The sequence below is a fragment of the Barbus barbus genome (assembly GCF_936440315.1).
Source record: "Barbus barbus genome assembly, chromosome: 8".
Taxonomy (NCBI): domain Eukaryota; kingdom Metazoa; phylum Chordata; class Actinopteri; order Cypriniformes; family Cyprinidae; genus Barbus; species Barbus barbus.
The window spans coordinates 23,301,991-23,322,449 of NC_136736.1; the positions used below are offsets into that span (position 1 = coordinate 23,301,991).

General features: G+C 34.9%; 1 protein-coding gene across 1 annotated transcript; it reads right to left on the reverse strand.

Moving 5' to 3' along the window:
- Positions 1-220: 220 nt before the first annotated feature.
- Positions 221-20,034, reverse strand: marchf1 (membrane-associated ring finger (C3HC4) 1; the record flags this gene model as incomplete). The annotated part of the gene is made up of 7 exons (XM_079424290.1): positions 221-1,957; positions 3,451-3,598; positions 4,501-4,681; positions 4,758-5,423; positions 6,825-6,904; positions 7,002-7,052; positions 19,945-20,034. The coding sequence occupies 7 exons, from the start codon at positions 20,032-20,034 to the stop codon at positions 1,674-1,676; spliced, it is 1,500 nt and encodes a 499-aa protein (XP_079280416.1). The 3' UTR covers positions 221-1,673.
- Between the last annotated feature and the right edge of the window lie 425 nt (positions 20,035-20,459).

The following is a 20,459-nucleotide window of genomic DNA, read 5'->3' on the forward strand; positions in this document are numbered from 1 at the left end:
GAAATAAAAAGGTGAAATTATGATAACCAGGATATGGATGTATGGTGTTTTCCTTGCCAACTGTAAACAAACTATAAAACTTTTTACAGATCACTGAAAACAAAGTAATTGTGTTAACATCATTAAAAAATACAAGCTATTTATCAATGCTTGTCTGATCTCTAGTTTGTTGTATCTTTGGTTTCTTGAAGACTTTCAATGGAATTAATTCTATTCATTTGTAAGGTGACTCTCCTCATCTTTACCTGATCCAAGAGTTTAAGAGATTGAGGAAAAGACAGCTGAGGTGAAAGCCAAAGCTATAGAGGATTGGCTTCCTTGACGTGAATAATTACTGCTGTAACTGCCATGTTCACTTCTGCTCCCGTCACATTCAGATGTCACTGAGTTCTTGCTTATCTACAGAGTAGGAGAGAACAGCTAAACCACTTCAGAACTGGTTATAAGAATGTTTACCTTATTTTGCTTAGATCTAACTAGTAATAAATATACAGTATATAGGCTATAGAACAGGGCTGCCAATCGATTAAGGCAAGACACCCCAGGTGAATAGGATAACACATTTAAAGGATTAGTTCTTCTCAAAATACAAATTTGATCAAAATCTACTCATTATCAGGCGAGTGTTTCTTCACCGAAACAGGTTTGGAGAAAATTAGCAGCTTTTATCAACTGTTTGGACTCTCATTCTGATGGCATGAGATGTAATGCTAAATTTCTCTAAATCTGTTCCGATAAAGAAACAAATTAATATTCATCTTGAATAGCCAGAGAGTGACTCTTTCAACAAATAGATATCACCAAACTTCCCGTTGTTTGTTTTATGACAAGTCTTCCAAAATGTTGTTTGAAGATACAAATTGAACTAAATATGCATTAATTTACAGAATAGAAATCTAAACATTAGATAAATCCAGGTTCAAAATATTTTTTTCATTTTGTTGACATATTAGTCAAAGATTTTTACAGGGGGGATTTTGAATATCTCTTTTTTTTATCACTCCATAAATCAGAAAATATTGTCAACAGTATGATTATATTATATTATATTATTATTATATGACTGCAGACTCATAAAAAAACAAAAAAAAATGAAGGTTGTTTAAGCTTAAATGGCTCAGCTAATAGGGAAATCCCTTATTACACTATTTAAGTAAGGGTATGATTACATATGATAATGTTTTTACACCTTGTTTTGTATATAGTAAATTGTTCACAATTAAAAGAATGGTTTACCCCAAATGAAGATCTTGTCATCATTTACTCACCCTCTTGTCGATCCAAACCTGTAGTTTCTTAGATAACAGTTTATAGCCCCCATTGACTTCTATAGTATTTTTTTCCCACTAGACGTGGCCAACAACGGTTTGATTACCAGCATTCTTCAAAATATCTTCTTTTGTGTTCAGCATAAGAAAGAAACTTATACAGGTTTGGAATGACATGATGGTGAGTAAATGATGACAAAATCTTTATTTTGGGGTGAACTATTCCTTTAATGTTATAATTTGACATCCCTAAACTTCTTATATAAGTTTACCCACCCTCTAATAAAAATAAAAATAAAGTGCTTTTGTTATATGTAAATCACATCACTTTGGTCAAATACACCAGGAGGGAGCCCTTTCCTAAACATTTCAGCTACTGAGATTCAGAGCACCAAGCATCCATCGTCAAACAGGGGCCATTTCCACTCCTCCTGTGTTTGTTTGTGTCTGAGGAGCGGGAGTCTCCGCTGTCCCGTGCGTGCCGTTGCTCTGAGTGACCGGGGGTGGCCTGTTCTCTCCGTTGCGGACGGTGTCGGGGCAGTTCTGTACAAAGATGATCCTGTTGAAAGCCTTCAGCCTCCTCCAGAGCTGCAGGTAGACTTTGCACTGAATGTACATGAAGATGAGTCCTCCAGTAAAGCCAACCGCCACCACGATGAGCTTGGTCCAGAATGGCCAATCCAGCACCCCTACGGCATTGAGAGGGGACAAATGCACCAACGCTGTGTGTGCAATGACAGCATGGCGTGGAATTACAGCACTATATTATATTATCTTACAGCTACTCTGAAGTAGAATTACTTCCCACACGGCTATACGGGCGTAATGGGGGTTCCAACATTACAGTACTACATCATTGCATTAAAAGCTGCAGTAAATCATTTTTATTTGTCCCAGTTGTCTTGGACTTTATATTGATACTTACTAGTCTGGATTAATTCATTTTTGTTTATACATCGCTGCTGCTTCACATTAAATAGCTTTTCGGTTTTATGAGACTTTATGAGTTTTGTTCTAGAACAAAATAAATGCAGTCAAATTGCACCTAAAATATAAATTCTGCTACTAGTTGCAATAGTGTAAATTAATCCATTTTTAAAAACAGGGTACCCATGGTAAAATAGTCTACAAAGTCAGCCTACAAACTAATATCATGACTGAACAGCTCTTGAACATTTAGCAAAAAAGACAATCTTGGATTCTATGCAAAAAGTTATATTCAATCTTTGGTGCACTGGAAAGGAAGTATGAAAATTATTATAGTTATATATTTGAGGGTAGACAATAAGCTAAGCTCAGATCAGGGTTAACTAAAACTAAAACCAGAAAAAAATGTTACTTGAAATAAAATAGATGTTAACAAAAATAACATAAAAACCCATATAAAACTAGTGTCTCATTAAAATAAAACTGACCAATTTAACATTCTTAATTTGAATGCAACTTGTGTATTTTAACTTACAATATAGCAAGACACAACAGATCATGTGATATTAAAATGGAAGCAACTATGAGCTAATAAATAGTTTTTTATATTTAGTATTATTTCTTATTGCTTATGTCATATTATCTATTATAGTATTTATTCATATTTCAAATTAGTTTTTAATATTAATTGTAGTTTACATTGTAGTAATTTTGTTATGTGCTTTTGTCATTTTTAATAGTTTTGTTTTTCAAATATTCTTATATAACTTTAATTTATTTTTGTTTCAGTTTTAGTAATTTTAACTGATGTTTACTTCAGCTTAGACTTATTTCAGTTAGATACCAAGGTAAAATTTCTATTTTTTTCATCTAATATTTATACTTTATATTATTTAAGCTTCATTTCAATGACCAAAAATTATTTTTAATAATCTTAGTTAACAATAACAAAACTACCCCCCCATTTCATTTGAGTGTAGCTACATGATTTTAAATCATGGTATGTTTAGCTTGATTTATAAATATGATTTGTATTTTGTCCTGATGATTCTTTAGAGGTAAAATAATAAAAAAGACTTAGCATGAGCTTATTCAAAGCTACTTTACTGGATACTGCCTTACCCCACCAAACAATCACTCGCTGATTGTTCAATACAACATTCCAGCTGTACTAAACTAAATGACATAACAGTGGATCCTCTTGCAAACAGTAAAACCTATGTATAAATATAGGCTACTGTGTTGGAGTGTTTACCATTGTTCTTGCCTTTGCGCATCTCTTCAGCTGTGCGGTCAATCAGAACGTAGAGTGACCAGACGACACACACCACAGCAGCCAGGTGAAAAGTCACAGAACAGAAGATCTTCCGCCGCTCGCTTGTAGACATCTGTAGCTTTTCCCACTAAAAACAAAAAAAAACAAAAACAGAGGGAATAAGGGTCCAGCGCTTTATGAATGCATTCCCTTCCTGTAATTATTATTTTAGCCACAATGTGGCAGAACTAGGCTATGTGCGTGCTGACCTTCACAATATATCACATTCTATAACATGAAAAATGGGTGGGTTCAAACAAAAGGTGCTATCTTCTAAGTTGTGTATCAGATCCAGATGAAAATACCTATAAATAAAAGCTGAAATGTTAATCTCTCATCTCATATTCATCCTTTGATGTCAAACCCAAATGTTTTCAGTCTACAGCAAAAATAAAGGAATTGGCCTTACTGTTCCAATACTTTTGGAGGACACTGTTTATATATAGTATATACACTTTTATTTATTTACTTTTATTATATTTTGCCTTTTATATATATATATATATATATATATATATTTGTGCTGTCAAACGATTAATCCCATCCAAAATAAAAGTTTTGTTTACATAATATATGTGTACTGTGTATATTTATTATGTATATATAAAGACACACACATACATAATATATTTAGAAAATATTTACATGTATTTGCATGTATATATTTATATTCATGTAAATTATATCACACATATATATATTTGTAAATATGTTAAAAAATACAGTTCAGAGCAATTAATTTCACTGTTTAGTAGGAGTCTGAGAAGGAACTCCAAAAAAAAAAGATATATATCGATATATATATATATATATATATATATATTTGGATATATAAAAGCACAGGAGAAAAAGATTATTATAATATATATATATTATCTGAGCACACATTTTGCCATCTGTGCTTCCCCAGTCTAGAAAAACACCAGCTGCCACTGATGTTTAATAAAACAGGATCTGAGCTGTTCAGAGATGTGTGTATGTGTGTGTTACCTTGCGCAAAGGCTTGAGGTGTGTCTCCATGATGAAGTCATATTTGCACAGCTCACAGCAGCGTGTGTCGGAGCTCTTGATCCACTGGTGCAGGCAGCCCTGGTGTACAAAACGCAAACTTCCTGTACAGTGGCAAGGGGTGATGAGCGGACACTCCTCATCACCTTCACAGTGACAGATCCTGCACAAACAAAAACACATCAGCTTCTCGCTCATTCAACATCTCACGCTCATTCATCTCTGTCACGCTCTCTCACCTGCACACCTCTAGTTCATCATCAGTGCATGCTTGTTGTGTAGCACCATTTTGATTGGTGGGAATAGTGCATTTACAAGGGGACGGGACAGACATATCTGGGTCTCCTGAACCTCTCTCTTCATAGGTCTTTGTAATAGGCTCTTCCTCCTCACTTCCACTCCTATTGCTACCACGCTCATTCCCTTTTCTGTGATTGGCTGCCTGGCTTTGGCCTCCATGCTCCTCCCGTTTTGACAACTTTTTATGGGCCCTGGTGTTGGGGCCCTTGCACAGTGGTGGCTGGTTCTCTTTCTGTCCCTCTTCTGAGTTGACAGACATGAGCTTAGCGGCGTCCCGTTCCTCACGGGGATGTGCTTGTGCGTGTCGGCTGCTGCTGTGTCTCCGTCGTGCTTTCTGGCGGCTCCAGGAGCGAGCTTCTCTCCAGCGTTGCTCGTCCTCTGAGGAGGAGTTAGAGTGTGTGTGTGTTTGCTTATGCAACCGTGAATGTCTCGATTGGTCCACACACTCTGTTGCACACCCAACGATCCCGGTGCTCTCCCGTCGCCGGCGGATACGGCGTTTTACCTGCCGCTTTGCGGTGGTGGCAGAGTCGGAGGCGGGGTTTATGGGCATGATGGGTGTATGATCTGAGCCATCTACTTCAAGTTTAGCTTGACCACTAGAGCTGCACAACACATACACACACAGACATACAAAAATAAAAGTGATGAAAAAGACACAACAGAACGTGAAATGATTGAGGAGGAAAAAAACTTAAATAAAAACGGGAATTTCTATTGAACTTTGGATTTTATCCCCTCATTTGCCTAATTTTTCCTGACAATTCACTGTTCATTAATTTTTTAATACATAAATCCAGAAAGAAAATGTGGCATTCAAACATAATTTCAAATAATTGAACATACCTTTAGAGGTATGCATTCAAATTCATTCATAAAAGTCTTCACGGTGTGTGTGTGTTCACTGCTGTGTGTGTGCACTTACGATGGGTTAAATGCAGAGCACAAATTCCGAGTATGGGTAACCATACTTGGCCACATGTCACGAAAAAAAAAAAAAGTCTTAAAGCCAATTCATACCGCACAGACAAACGCCAACAAACTCCAACAAACAAGTTGGCTCAAGTTGGCCATTGGATTTAGAATCTTATGAAAAAGAACTGTGATGTTCACACTGCACCAACACACAACGACCAACTCTATATCTATAAGCATGTTCAGTCGGGTGAAAACAAACTCCAACCAACACCAACAGGGGTAACACACTGATCCAACAAACTCCAATAGACTAGTTTGTTGGCGTTTGTCTGTGCGGTGTGAATTGGCCTTTAGAATGTTTAATACACAACAAAATTATTTTCTTTTGCATTATAAAATTACTTTAATACAAACTGATCAATAAATTATATTATTCTTCCAGTTTGCATTAATTTCATTTAAATGTAATAATTTAACAGAAATTATTTCAAATGATATTTTTTACAAAATGCTTCAAAAATTATAGTATTCTATTTTGCTTTCGTAATTTAGTGCAAAATGTTTCAAAACATATTATATTCTATTTTGCACTCTTAAAATGTAATTTAATAGAAAATATTTTATAAATACTATTATTTTATTTTGCATTCATAATTTAATTTTATAATTCAATACCAAATGTTTTATAAATTATATTATTTATTTTGAATTTGTAATTTAAATTTATTGAAATTGTATAATTCAATACAAAATGTTTTTATATATTATAGTACTTTATTTTGTATTTAGTTTTATAATTTAATACAAAATGTTTTATAAACGGCATTATTCTATTTTGCCATTTTTAATCTAATTTATTTATATATTTAAACACATTAAATTTAATGTATCATTTCTCTGCTTTCTGCTAAACATTTATTTTCATTGTTCAAATTCTTCTGTCGGTTTATTTTCTGATTAAAAATAGAAAAAGACACTGACATTCCACAACTCATTCCATAAAATCATATAATGTGTACACATATAGATGAGCAAAGCACCAATCACAAACATGGTATCCCACAGCATCAGTATACAACCAGACTCACCTGCATATGTCCTGTGAGGATGGTGTAACTGCTGTTTGAGAGACACTGTTCAGCACGGCTCCTGGGGTGGAACTGCTCGCCTGAAAAAGCAGTACAAAATAATATACATGTGCAAAGCACACACTTTGTTGTCAATAGGGTTGCTTTGAATAATGATGGTGTGGGTGTGTATGTTACCTTAGATATATTGCTGGATCGACTTCCTGATCGCCCACGTGCCTTCTCACCCTAAAGGAAACAAAGAGGATTAATCATATGCTCATGCTCTCTCTCTCTCTCTCGCTCTCTCTCACACACACACACACATTGAGGTCATACCTTAGTTTTACTACAAAATACTTTCTTCTATCCCAGCTTAAAGTGTACAATCAACTATATAACCCATCTGAAACTTTGCTCTGCATTACACTCAACCAATGGCTTGTCTGTTGGTTTGTCTGACCAATGGCAGACAGGGGGGTTTATGGGAAACCTGTTTGCTATTCAGTAGAGCAGAAATTACAAGCACCCTCACACAAACCAACAGAGAATAGTTGACTTTTAAAGCAGCTCACATGTTTGAGCAGATCTTTAATGTGACTCCAGCTTTAAGACAAACCAATCCTATTACTAAAAATAACAGCAGCATCCTAAGACCCGTGCACGCATACAATAGTATGCTTGTGTGTTCATGGTAACCAATAAACACAAAGACTATTTTTAAGATTATTAAAGACTATGGGTTAGATGACAATATAAAAGGAGAGGGAATAATTATGGTCTTCATTCATTCAAGTGTCATACTTTACAGGTCTGATTGTGAACAGTTTATCTGTGAATGTTATTCTCAATAAAAGCATTTGATTTTGTAATCTTTCATCAAAAAGTTATGACTTTCTCTTCTTTTCTGAATTTGCTAAACAAGTTATTAGTATTATTAACCAATGCCTAAATAACCTTTTTAGCTAACTCTCATCTGGCTTGAATCCACTAGACTAGAATAAGTACAGGAGCAGCACTCACTTTAAACAATCCCCATGTTATTATTATTTATTGGCCCGGTTTCATAGACAGGGCTTAGCCTAAGCCATCATTAGGCCATATTTCAATTAGGACATTTAAGTAATTTTTATAAACATACCTTAGAAAAAAACATTACTGGTGTGCATCTTAAGACAAAACAAAGGTACAGACATGTGTTAAGATCAGTCAGTGCGAGTTTCTTTCAGTTCAAACAGCTCAGATTTACATTTTAGTCTAGGACTAGTCTTAAGCCTTGTCTGTGAAACTGGTGGATTATTTATTATTATTTAGTTATCCAAAGCGTCTTACAAATTAGGACAGCAGAAGCAATCGATTGTAGTATTAAAACAACTAAAAACAGATCCAAAACTAAAAGCTAAAACTTTATAAATACTATCTATACACATTTTAAAAAATAAAGTAATTAAATAAAAATGACAAATGCATACAACAAAATTTTAAAACGTAATATTTAAATGAAAAACAAAAAATAAAGTTAAAAACTATTCAAAATATTAAAGAACAAAAGGTATAAGAGTATAAAAAGTAAAAGTCGTGACGTATTGTCAAGTATGGTGACCCATACTCGAAATTGGTGCTCTGCGTTTAACCCATCCAAGTGCACACACACAGCAGTGAGTAGTGAACAAATGCACACACACACACACACCGTGAACACACACCCGGAGCAGTGGGCAGCCATGCTGCAGCGGCCGGGGAGCAATTGGGGGTTCGGTGCCTTGCTCAAGGGCACCTCAGTCGTGGTATTGAGGGTGGAGATAATGATTCTAACGTAACACTAAGCCAAACACCAAAAAAAAAAACTATATATATGCATATGTACAACCACACACACATACATACAAACATACATTCATATATATGCATATTTATAAATTCAATATTTATAAGTATTTTATAAGTTTTCAATATTTATACGTTTTAGTTTTATTTAATTTTAGTTATTTTAATACTTCAACAAACTAAATGGAAATTATATATATATATATATATATATATATATATATATATATATATATATATATATATATATATATAATTTCCATTTAGTTTGTTGAAGTATTAAAATAACTAAAATTAAATAAAACTAAAACTTAATAAAAGACCTATACAGACATAATAAATTCCGACATTATTTAACTAAAATTAAAATAGATAACAAATACAAATCACGACAGTATAGTTGATCAGTAATCTTAAGAAATAACACTGCCAAAAACACTTACTTACTTACACATAGTAAGAAATGGTTATAAAAACTGAAACAGAAGTGAAACAAGTAGTAGAAAAGAGGAGAAATCAAAAGCGATACTTATATCCTTTGATTCTTACAATGTTGTGCATAAAAAAGAAATACATCATATTAAGAAAATAAAATTCATGTTTACTTAGCACAGTTAATAGAGCATAGCATACTAAATGTTATTCCTAAAAGTTTATACATAGGTTGCACTTGCAAATGTAACATTCATTTTATTTCAATTCTGTGTCATCAAATGCTAGTGATTTAATTTTGTTTGCATAATACGACAAGGAACCAAATTCAAACTAATGAAATATTGGTTTTACTGTTTAAATATATACAACTGAGAGATATTTATGTTTTTGAAAGAAGTATCTCCTGCTACTCAAAGGCTGAATTTATTTGATCAAAAATACAGTGAAATATAATAATGTGAAATACAATTAAAACAATTTTTCTATTTTAATATATTTTAAAGTCTAATTTATTCCTGTGATGACAAAGCTGACTTTTTAGGAGCCAGTGTTCAGTGTAACATGATCCCAAACAAGATAATTTCTTATTATTATCAGTGCTTAAAACACTTAATATATCTTTGTGGAAACCGTGATACTTTTTTGGGGTTCTTTGATAACTGTATTTGAAATAGAAATAACATTAACAGTAACACTTTAAATATGTTTACTATCACTTTTGAACAATTTAATACATACTTGCACAATAAAACTCTCAATTGTTTAAAAAAATCTGACTTTTGAATGGTAAACAAAAGCTTTCTTCTACACAGTTCTGGTTTAGCTACAATGAGTTCAAAATCAATATAAAATACAAATGGCACAAAAGGGAATTATTGACCTTTGATTGTTGTTTTTAAAAATGCTGAATGCTTTGTTTTGCCAGGCGTTTGTGAAGGCCGATCTGTATTAGCATTTATTGCCTCCATGTGCCTCAGGCAGAGCCGATTCCTTCTGGGCTTTTGGTGGGTCCACCTTTGCCTCTGGTCCACACCTGGCCCATTATTATCTTCACTATCATTACTTCAAGCTAACATACAAGAGCACACACACAAATGATCTTCTGCGGATCATTATCAGTTTGAGAACCCCAAAGTGCATATCAGGTAGGCTATTGCAAGTACATGCAATTATACTTTTACATTATATACAAGTACATTATACTTTTAACAGTAGACCTAGCTGATAAATACTTAGTATATATTAAAATACATTAAAATATATATGTTGTGTAGCTGCTGTTAGTTAGGACAGTATTGAGCTCTGTTCTCTCTCTCCTGAATCGAGGAGTATTGCTCTGAATTATTGATGTGAAAGCCACCAGACACCAACATCTGATCAGCTCATAAATATTTTATACACCCGCAGTGTATCTTTTAGCCAGCATGCAGGTGCAACTGCATCCTCTGAGAGAAAATTATATTATTACAAACATATTTTATGATTGTTTGACATTAGTACCATATGATAATCATGTATGTGCTCACATAAAATACAGCCACCACATTCTCAGGGGCCAATGGAGTTCACCCAGATTGCACCACTCAACCAAATGTGATTTTCATCTTACACCTTCACTTATAGGCCATAGGGAAGAAATTCAAACATGAGTTCTCTTATCATGATTGTTTCTCCAAAATGAGACTGAGAGCAAATGAAGAGTTTGCTTCAGTCTCCTGAGAAAAAGAAGCCTGTAATCTCATATCTGTCTCAGAAATATCAAACTTTGCTGAGATTTGCCAAGAAACTGAAGTCTCCAAGTGAAGTGAAAGTCATAGATTTAGACACCAACACAAAAATTTCTTATCAAATTCTTCCAAGTGCACATTCATTGTATAGCTCTATATTTTTACTCTGTCAACAGTTGTCTCTTATTTGTGTCTGTTTTTATTTTTCCTACAAATTTACTGGAGAATCATCTGAAATAACACCGATACTTGTATGAACTAAACAACTAAAAACTCCATTAAGCCCCCTAGGCTATGAAGGAGCAACCTCTCAGCAAATAAAATTACTCTTCTGGATTCTTTCCACAGGCTATAGAATTAGATTCAAAACACTTGCTAGTGTGTAATGCACTTAATGGATTCATTTTCTACATAAAAGCCTTCCGGTCTCCACAGCTTCTGTATTGAATGATAACATGACTTCATCGCTGGAAAAATAGTGCTCATTCATCCAGTCTAGAATTTCTATACTCTGAAAACACATGTAAAATGACCTTCTTATTGATATTTTCTCATTATCAATGTAGTCTGCTCTATAAAATAGCATCACAGTTCTTTCGACTTTTTGATTTCATTTTCTGTTGTATTCAAAATAATATACAGTGGTGTGAAAAAGTGTTGGCCCCCTTCCTGATTTTTAATTTCTTTGCATGTTTGTCACACTTTAATGTTTCAGATCATTAAACAAATTTAAATATCAAAGATAACACAAGTAAACACAACATGTAGTTTTTGAATGAAGTTTTTTATTATGAACGGAAAACAAAATCTAAACCCACATGGCCCTGTGTGAAAAAGTGCTTGCCCCCTAAACCTAATAACTGGTTGGGCCACCCTTAGCAGCAACAACTGCAATCAAGCGTTTGCGATAACTTGCAGTGAGTCTTTTACAGCGCTGTGGAGGAATTTTGGCCCACTTATCTTGGCAGAATTGTTCTAATTCAGCCACATTGGAGGGTTTTCGAGCATGAACCGCCTATTTAAGGTCACGCCACAGCATCTCAATAGGATTCAGGTCAGGACTTTGACTAGGCCACTCCAATGTCTTCATTTTGTTTTTCTTCAGCCATTCAGAGGTGAATTTGCTGGTGGGTTTTGGATCATTGTCCTGCTGCAGAACCCAAGTTTGCTTCAGCTTGAGGTCACGGACAGATGGCCGGACATTGTCCTTCAGGATTTTTTGGTAGACAGCTGAATTCATGGTTCCATTTATCACAGCAAGTCTTCCAGGTCCTGAAGCAGCAAAACATCCCCAGACCATCACACTACCACCACCATATTTTACTGTTGGTATGATGTTCTTTTTCTGAAATGCTGTTACTTTTACGCCAGATGTAATGGGACACATACCTTCCAAAAAGTTAAACTTTAGTCTCGTCAGTCCACAGAGTATTTTCCTAAAAGTCTTGGCGATCATCAAGATGTTTTCTGGCAAAACTGAGATGAGTCTTTATGTTCTTTTTGCTCAGCAGCGGTTTTCGTCTTGGAACTCTGCCATGCAGGCCATTTCTGCCCAGTCTCTTTCTTATGGTGGAGTCATGAACACTGACCTTAACTGAGGCAAGTGAGGCCTGCAGTTCTTTAGATGTTGCTGTGGGGTCTTTTGTGACCTCTTGGATGAGTTGTCGCTGCGCACTTGGAGTAATTTTGGACGGCCGGCCACTCCTTGGAAGGTTCACCACTGTTCCATGTTTTCACCATTTGTGGATAATGGCTCTCACTGTGGTTCGCTGGAGTCCCAAAGCTTTAGAAATGGCTTTATAACCTTTTGAAGGTTTTGAAAAAGGGAGCTTTAACTGTGGTCATATCTGGTTTGACCTTATTAATATCCCCTTACTCTACTCTACTATTGCTTCTACATCTGAGAACAAATCTAACCACACATATCATCAAAGGACTCCTTTCTCCTAAACCTTTCCTATCTAGAATTTGAATAATTTACAGAATCCAGGTCACAGTAAATGCTGACCAGAATGAATCTACTAGAACATTCTAAAATCCCTGTAAAGGCTGAGGTCATTCTGGCACATAGAAAGTCCTAATACGCATATATGTAATACTATATATAGTTAATGCTAGTTAGGGTCAAAGATCCAAGTCAGTGTTCTAAGATCATTACCACTGTTTGTCTCTCTCAAACTTCTCAAATCTAAATGGAAAGCTGTGTTATTCAGGGCTGTCCAAATTCAGTCCTGGAGGGCCGGTGTCCAGCAGAGTTTAGCTCTAACCCTTATTAAACACACCTGAAGCAGCTAATCAAGTTCTTACTAGGCATACTAGAAACTGGGTTGAGGCAAGTGGGAGCTAAACTTTGCAGGACAGCCCTGTGTTATATCATTACAAACAAAACAGCTTAAAATATACAAAAAATCATTTTGATCAACAGACAAGCAAATCCTGCTGGTACTTTTCATGAACAGAGTTCTTGCAAAAAGATTTTATTTTTTTAAGAAGTAGAGGCACAAATCTTTCTTTTTTTTGTGAGAACTATTAGATATAACATTCACTGTCGATAGGTTTGGAGTCAGTAAGACAGTAAGAAAAAATAAATGCAGCCTTAGTAAGCATAAAAGATTTCTTTTTGAAAAATCTTAACTCCAAACTTTTAAATGGAATATAAAAATGTATGCGAAAAGTACACTCTAAAGAAAAATAGGGCACAATATACTGTATAATTTGAAGGACTTTTTCCGTATTTATTTTTTACTGGTTTTTACAAGTGTTTTGAATTTTACACTTCATTGCATTCTGTTTTAGAGTAAACAGAAAATGAATGTGTAATGAGCTGCCAGATTTATTTTTTACTGTGTAAAACACAATGTTTTTCAGGCCATATTTTCACCATACTGCAACGAAACCTTACAAGAAACACATGAAAAATTTGACCATTGACAAGATTTACTTTTATTAGTCAGCATTACTTTTATTAGTCTCAATTACAGAGCATCTACAGCATAAAGACAGAGTACTGGAAGGAATTTTATTTTATTTGTATAGCTCTTTTCACAGTTCACGTCGATTCAAGGCAGCTTCACATAATTTATTTAATGTTTATAATACCTTAATGCCTTATAGTCCAAATTTAATAGGATAGATTTATAAGGGTAGTTTACATTTGGCAATGTAAAAATTTTGTACACTACCATTCAAAGTTTTGGAGTCAGACAATATTTTAGAAAGAGTCTCTTATGCTCATCAATGCGTCATTTATTTGAACAAAAATAATAATACTATGAAATAATATTGCAATTCCTGTGACACAAAGCTGACTTTTCATCATTTAAATATGCTGATTTGGTAAACAAGAAACATTTCTTACTGTTTCAGTGTTGAAATCTGTTATGCTGCTTAATATTTGTATGGAAACAGTAAAAAAAAAATGTCAGGTTTCAAATTTGACAGTAAATACATTTTCTACAATAGATGTTTCAAATAAATAATGTCTTTTTAATTGAATGTGTCATTGCTGAAGTGTTAAAAGTGTTAATTTATTAAATAAATAAATGTGACCCCCAAAATTCTGAATGATAGAAAAGAATGTACATTAGGCTATGTAAATGGATTTACAGTTTCTGTCATAAACAGTTTAACTGACAAGATAATTAATACTTTTATAGTTAGTTCACTAGTGTGCAAGTATTACAAGGTCCTTCATCTCTAAAAACCCATCTCCATTACATGCACAATCACAAAACAAAAAAGTAGAATAATACAAGCAGAAACATCCAAACTTACATTCACTTACCCATACATTCCCCCTGTATGTTCTATGAGCTACCAATCTGCCAAGCACCTCTGCTTGCTCTGAAGGCTGATGCATGCAAGAGCTCACACATGCTTGTTTATGTTCTAGGCTGGGCTGGATTAGCTTTAGCTGCTTCTCTGAGGTATAATCTGTGAGTGGTTGCCTATCTCTGGTCATGCATTCATTTAGATGCACAGGGATTGGCTTCACACAGTTTCTGATCCTACTCTTATCTTTTTCTGATGTCTGAGGTAGCCTTAGCTCTGCCATCTGGAGTTCTGCCTAGTACAATTACATGAGTCTGGACTCACCATTTTGCTTCAGAGCAGCTGTTATATGATAGATAAACCTGTCAGTGTTGAATTCATACACACTTATGTATGCAGGTGCACATACAATAGTGACCATCCCTTGTGATTTGTGTTTGTTTAAGAGACAGTGTGCCTGCACTCAGCCAATCACCGACCAAGATTAAAGCTCTGGCTGCCATTCAAAAACTAACTATAGGCACAGGTACATTATGGGATAATGTGCTGATGGGATACACCTGGTCACAAACTACTACTCACATGGAATCACAAACATCTACCTATAGATAGTAATGTACAGATGCTATATCTTGCTGGTACAGCATTTGGAATGGTCAACAAGGAGACCTTTTTGAATAGAAGTTGAGAGCAGATTCTTTTTGTAGAAAAAGCTCATCATTATATAATAAACTCAGTGAAATCAGTATAGCTAAAATAACGTTGGGCCAATAATTTGTTTAATTTGAATTTGTTTCATGTATCACATGCAAAATGTAGAAGTCCCTGATATGACAAACTTAATGCGGAATCTATGTATTAATGTCCATGCATCCATCAGTCACAACATAAACAGAGCAACAACACTGAACCTAATTAACCATTCCACATGCATGCAAATTCAATACAGGTTAACAACCACTAAACACATAATCTCCTATTTTGTTATGAACATACAACGGTCACTGCAATCATCTGTGATAGCATATAGATAGATAGATAGATAGATAGATAGATAGATAGATAGATAGATAGATAGATAGATAGATAGATAGATAGATAGATAGATAGATAGATAGATAGATAGATAGTCTTCTACTAACCAAGGCTGCTTTTATTTGTTTAACATTTTAATAAAAACAGTAATACTGTGAATATTGTAAAAGTCATACAAATTTTCATATACTAATTTAATATATTTCAAATGAAATTTATTCCTGTGATGGAAAAACTGATTTTTCTGCAGCCATCAGGATTCTTTGATGAATAGAATGTTCATGGTTGTTATAGGAATTCAAAACAATCTATTATTGAAGTAGGAACCTGTCATATTTAGGGCCCAGAATATCATAGAGACTAGTAACCACCCAGAGCGAACTTCATTGCAGTGACATAAAAACCATAAAACTTAGCAACAACATAGCAACATATAGCATGGTGGTAACTTTTTTACAGTTTTTTACAGTTTTCTTTCTTAAACTTCTAGATCTTCCTACAATTTTCTGCAATTAATTGAGTTTCAACTTCTCAGTATACACTTTCAAACACCATTCATTCATATTTTGTTTTGTATGTAATTTCACCCATAAAGAAATTTGTTTTTTCTTTATTGCATTCATAATTGAATTGAGTATGCTTTTTTCAGTTCAATTGCTGAATTTGAATTTTAAACGAAGCAGAATTAAAATTCAGATGCAATTTTTAGTGAAGACTTTGAAATGAACTTTGAATGATGGCTTCACAAAGCCTTCTCCGAAACGTAATTATTTTTTGAAAAGTCTTCATTTTACTGTTTCCATGTATATATATATATATATATATATATATATACAGTGTTGGGGAAAGTTACTTTTAAAAGTAATGCATTACAATATTGCGTTACTCCCTAAAAAAGTAACTAATTACGTTACTTAATAGTTACTTTTTATGGAAAGTAATGCATTACATTACTTTTGCGTTACTTTCGCGTTATTTTTTAAATATGAGCAGGGCATGATTGTTTTTAATACAAGAACTTCTATTTATAACAAATGTAAAAGTCCTTTCACACCAGAAAGTGTAATGAATAAACCTCAGGCTGAAGGAAAAGTAAATTCATGTCTGTGCAGTAGAACGCAGTAATAAAAAACAAACTAAATTAAGCATAATTGTTAGTTTCTCATAAGTCATTTTTGCTTATTAGTATGGTTGAACTGGATCATCAAAGACATCGGTTAATAAAATGGGATTAGATACATTTGTGTTGTTTAACATATTTAATTATTGCAGGTTTGCGTCATATTCTGAGTTTGCATTTCACAGTTTTAATTCATTTTGATGAATACTAAATCTTTTTTTGCGAGTGGGATGAATCAATGCACATTCACATTTAGTCTACAAATACAGTAACAGCATGTTCACACACAACACCTCTGTATTTCCGATTTCTCCCAATATGGAGACAGGAGACTTGTCAGTCAATAAATGGGAAAACAAAGTAACTGGTGTAACTCAGATATTTTCTTGTAAATTAAAAAGTAATGCGTTACTTTACTAGTTACTTGAAAAAAAGTAATCTGATTACGTAACTCATGTTACTTGTAATGCGTTATCCCCAACACTATATTATATATATATATATATATATATATATAATATACAGTATATATATACACTCACCTAAAGGATTATTAGGAACACCTGTTCAATTTCTCATTAATGCAATTATCTAATCAACTAATCACATGGCAGTTGCTTCAATGCATTTAGGGGTGTGGTCCTGGTCAAGACAATCTCCTGAACTCCAAACTGAATGTCAGAATGGGAAATAAAGGTGATTTAAGCAATTTTGAGCGTGGCATGGTTGTTGGTGCCAGACGGGCCAGTCTGAGTATTTCACAATCTGCTCAATTACTGGGATTTTCACGCACAACCATTTCTAGGGTTTACAAAGAATGGTGTGAAAAGGGAAAAACATCCAGTATGCGGCAGTCCTGTGGGCGAAAATGCCTTGTTGATGCTAGAGGTCAGAGGAGAATGGGCCGACTGATTCAAGCTTATAGAAGAGTAACTTTGACTGAAATAACCACTCGTTACAACCGAGGTATGCAGCAAAGCATTTGTGAAGCCACAACACGCACAACCTTGAGGCGGATGGGCTACAACAGCAGAAGACCCCACCGGGTACCACTCATCTCCACTACAAATAGGAAAAAGAGGCTACAATTTGCACAAGCTCACCAAAATTGGACGGTTGAAGACTGGAAAATGTTGCCTGGTCTGATGAGTCTCGATTTCTGTTGAGACATTCAGATGGTAGAGTCAGAATTTGGCGTAAACAGAATGAGAACATGGATCCATCATGCCTTGTTACCACTGTGCAGGCTGGTGGTGGTGGTGTAATTGTGTGGGGGATGTTTTCTTGGCACACTTTAGGCCCCTTAGTGGCAATTGGGCATCGTTTAAATGCCACGGCCTACCTGAGCATTGTTTCTGACCATGTCCATCCCTTTATGACCACCATGTACCCATCCTCAGATGGCTACTTCCAGCAGGATAATGCACCATGTCACAAAGCTCGAATCATTTCAAATTGGTTTCTTGAACATGACAATGAGTTCACTGTACTAAAATGGCCCCCACAGTCACCAGATCTCAACCCAATAGAGCATCTTTGGGATGTGGTGGAACGGGAGCTTCATGCCCTGGATGTGCATCCCACAAATCTCAATAAACTGCAAGATGCTATCCTATCAATATGGGCCAACATTTCTAAAGAATGCTTTCAGCACCTTGTTGAATCAATGCCACGTAGAATTAAGGCAGTTCTGAAGGTGAAAGGGGGTCAAACACAGTATTAGTATGGTGTTCCTAATAATCCTTTAGGTGAGTGTATATATATATATATATATATATATACCTCTTAAATTTGAATGATTGCTATGTTGAATTTTTGAATTATAATTCAGTTCATTCTAGTTCTTTAATTCCAATTTAACCTCTTGTGCAGTGTGGTCAATTCAATTCAAATATGCACTCATGCATAAGGGAGACAATTCTTAAATGATGAATTTCAGGCATGGTATTTCATTCAGGACATTCGGATCTAATTTTATGTATTATATTTATCTTTTAATATGTACTTCATGTCAGTCAAATGATAAACATATGATTTTAAACTCAAAATGACTTTCATTTCATTTTATTCTTTCATTGGATGATAAACCCTAAATGTTTTCACAGTACTATCTATCCATGACCATGCTGTTGATCAATGGTTCATGGTACAGTGAGGAAATGTCCCTCACACACACCAACACACACAAAGGTTCAGCTCATTATGACGAGACCTTAATACATCTTAGATGCTGAGAGACCACTAGGTGAATAAGATGTTTACACAATATACAAACTAATTTGCATAGGACTGTTCAAAATTCGGGCAATCCAAAGAAATGTATTCTGATACTTGCAACAAATCTGTGTTCATTCAATGGCTATAAATTATGGATCTGGATAATTATTTCACAGATATTACTCAAAAACAAACTATACAATTATGCTCATGAATAATGCTAAAAAGTGTCTAAACCGATACTGAATATATTTCAGATTTAATGCCCTTAACATGAAAATATTTGGCAAATCGAGGCTTCCTCAAAATGACTGAAGCTGAGATTTAGCCAGCACTTGTCATATTTGTGTAAATGCATCCAGCGGTCAGATGATATGCATCCAGCGGTAAGAAAACAGACTGTGGATGTGCCATCTGAGCCTAAGAATATCTTGACCATAGTGCATCATACATCAAAAAATGTCCTGGATATTACAAATACTCACACAGCTGAAACAAACTGAACTGTAAACATGCCGCAGCCACATGATGGAAAAGCATGTTGGATTTACAATATACTTCAAAGAAATGTAAATGACCCTGAGGAGGCTGAAATATATGTAACGCTGTCTATTTATTGCATCAATTTCTTTGCCAATACAACACTGCCCAGCTCTTGCTCTAAGCTATATATTTCTGTTTACATAACACTGAATAATTTCAGTACTTCTGAAAAGGATCTGCTTGCTTTGGCACTTACAGTAAATCTCACAGATTTATGCAAACTAAATATCAGAAAATTTTATTATTTGACTATACGCACAACTTACAACTTGTACAATAGTAACCATAATGTGCTCTTGTTCCACAGAAGCTATCAAAATACTAACTAGTATTTTAAGACTACATGGAAAACCATGGATGGCTACATCTTTATCATAAACATAACTGTAATTGCCATGAGACAAACTATTTGTTATGAAAACTCCACATACATCACAGATTCTCTGTGTTAAATGTTTGTACTTGCCTCATTCTCTTTACTCTTGTCTCTATTCCGGCTGGAACTATTGGCAGTCTCCTTGGTGATGGGCACAACGGATATCTGATGCACAGGCATGCTAGCAGTGCTCAGGACTGCGGGATACCTCGCTGCCTTCAGCCCACCAAAGACAACACGCTCACACCATCCTGAAGGTCGGCATGGAAACAAAGAATAAGACCCGTTCCAGAGCTTGTATGCACGCTCCTACACAGACACATGCATGAAATCAGCTTAAGTATCCTGGTTAAGATCTTAGACTTCAGCTGCAACCGAGAACCATCCAGAGAGCTGGTCGTCACATCCCAAAAAAGGCTGAAGCCAACCTCTCTCGTTCTACCTGTATGTTTTGTGACAGAGAAAGAAAGAGACAGACAGAAAGAGCTCATTTAAATTCTACTCTACCTGAGAGCAGCAGTGATGCCTCAGTTTGTGAATGTGTGTGTGCATCTGTTAATGTGTGTGTTCCTGACCTGTAAACATGTTGCTGAGAGGACTTAGGG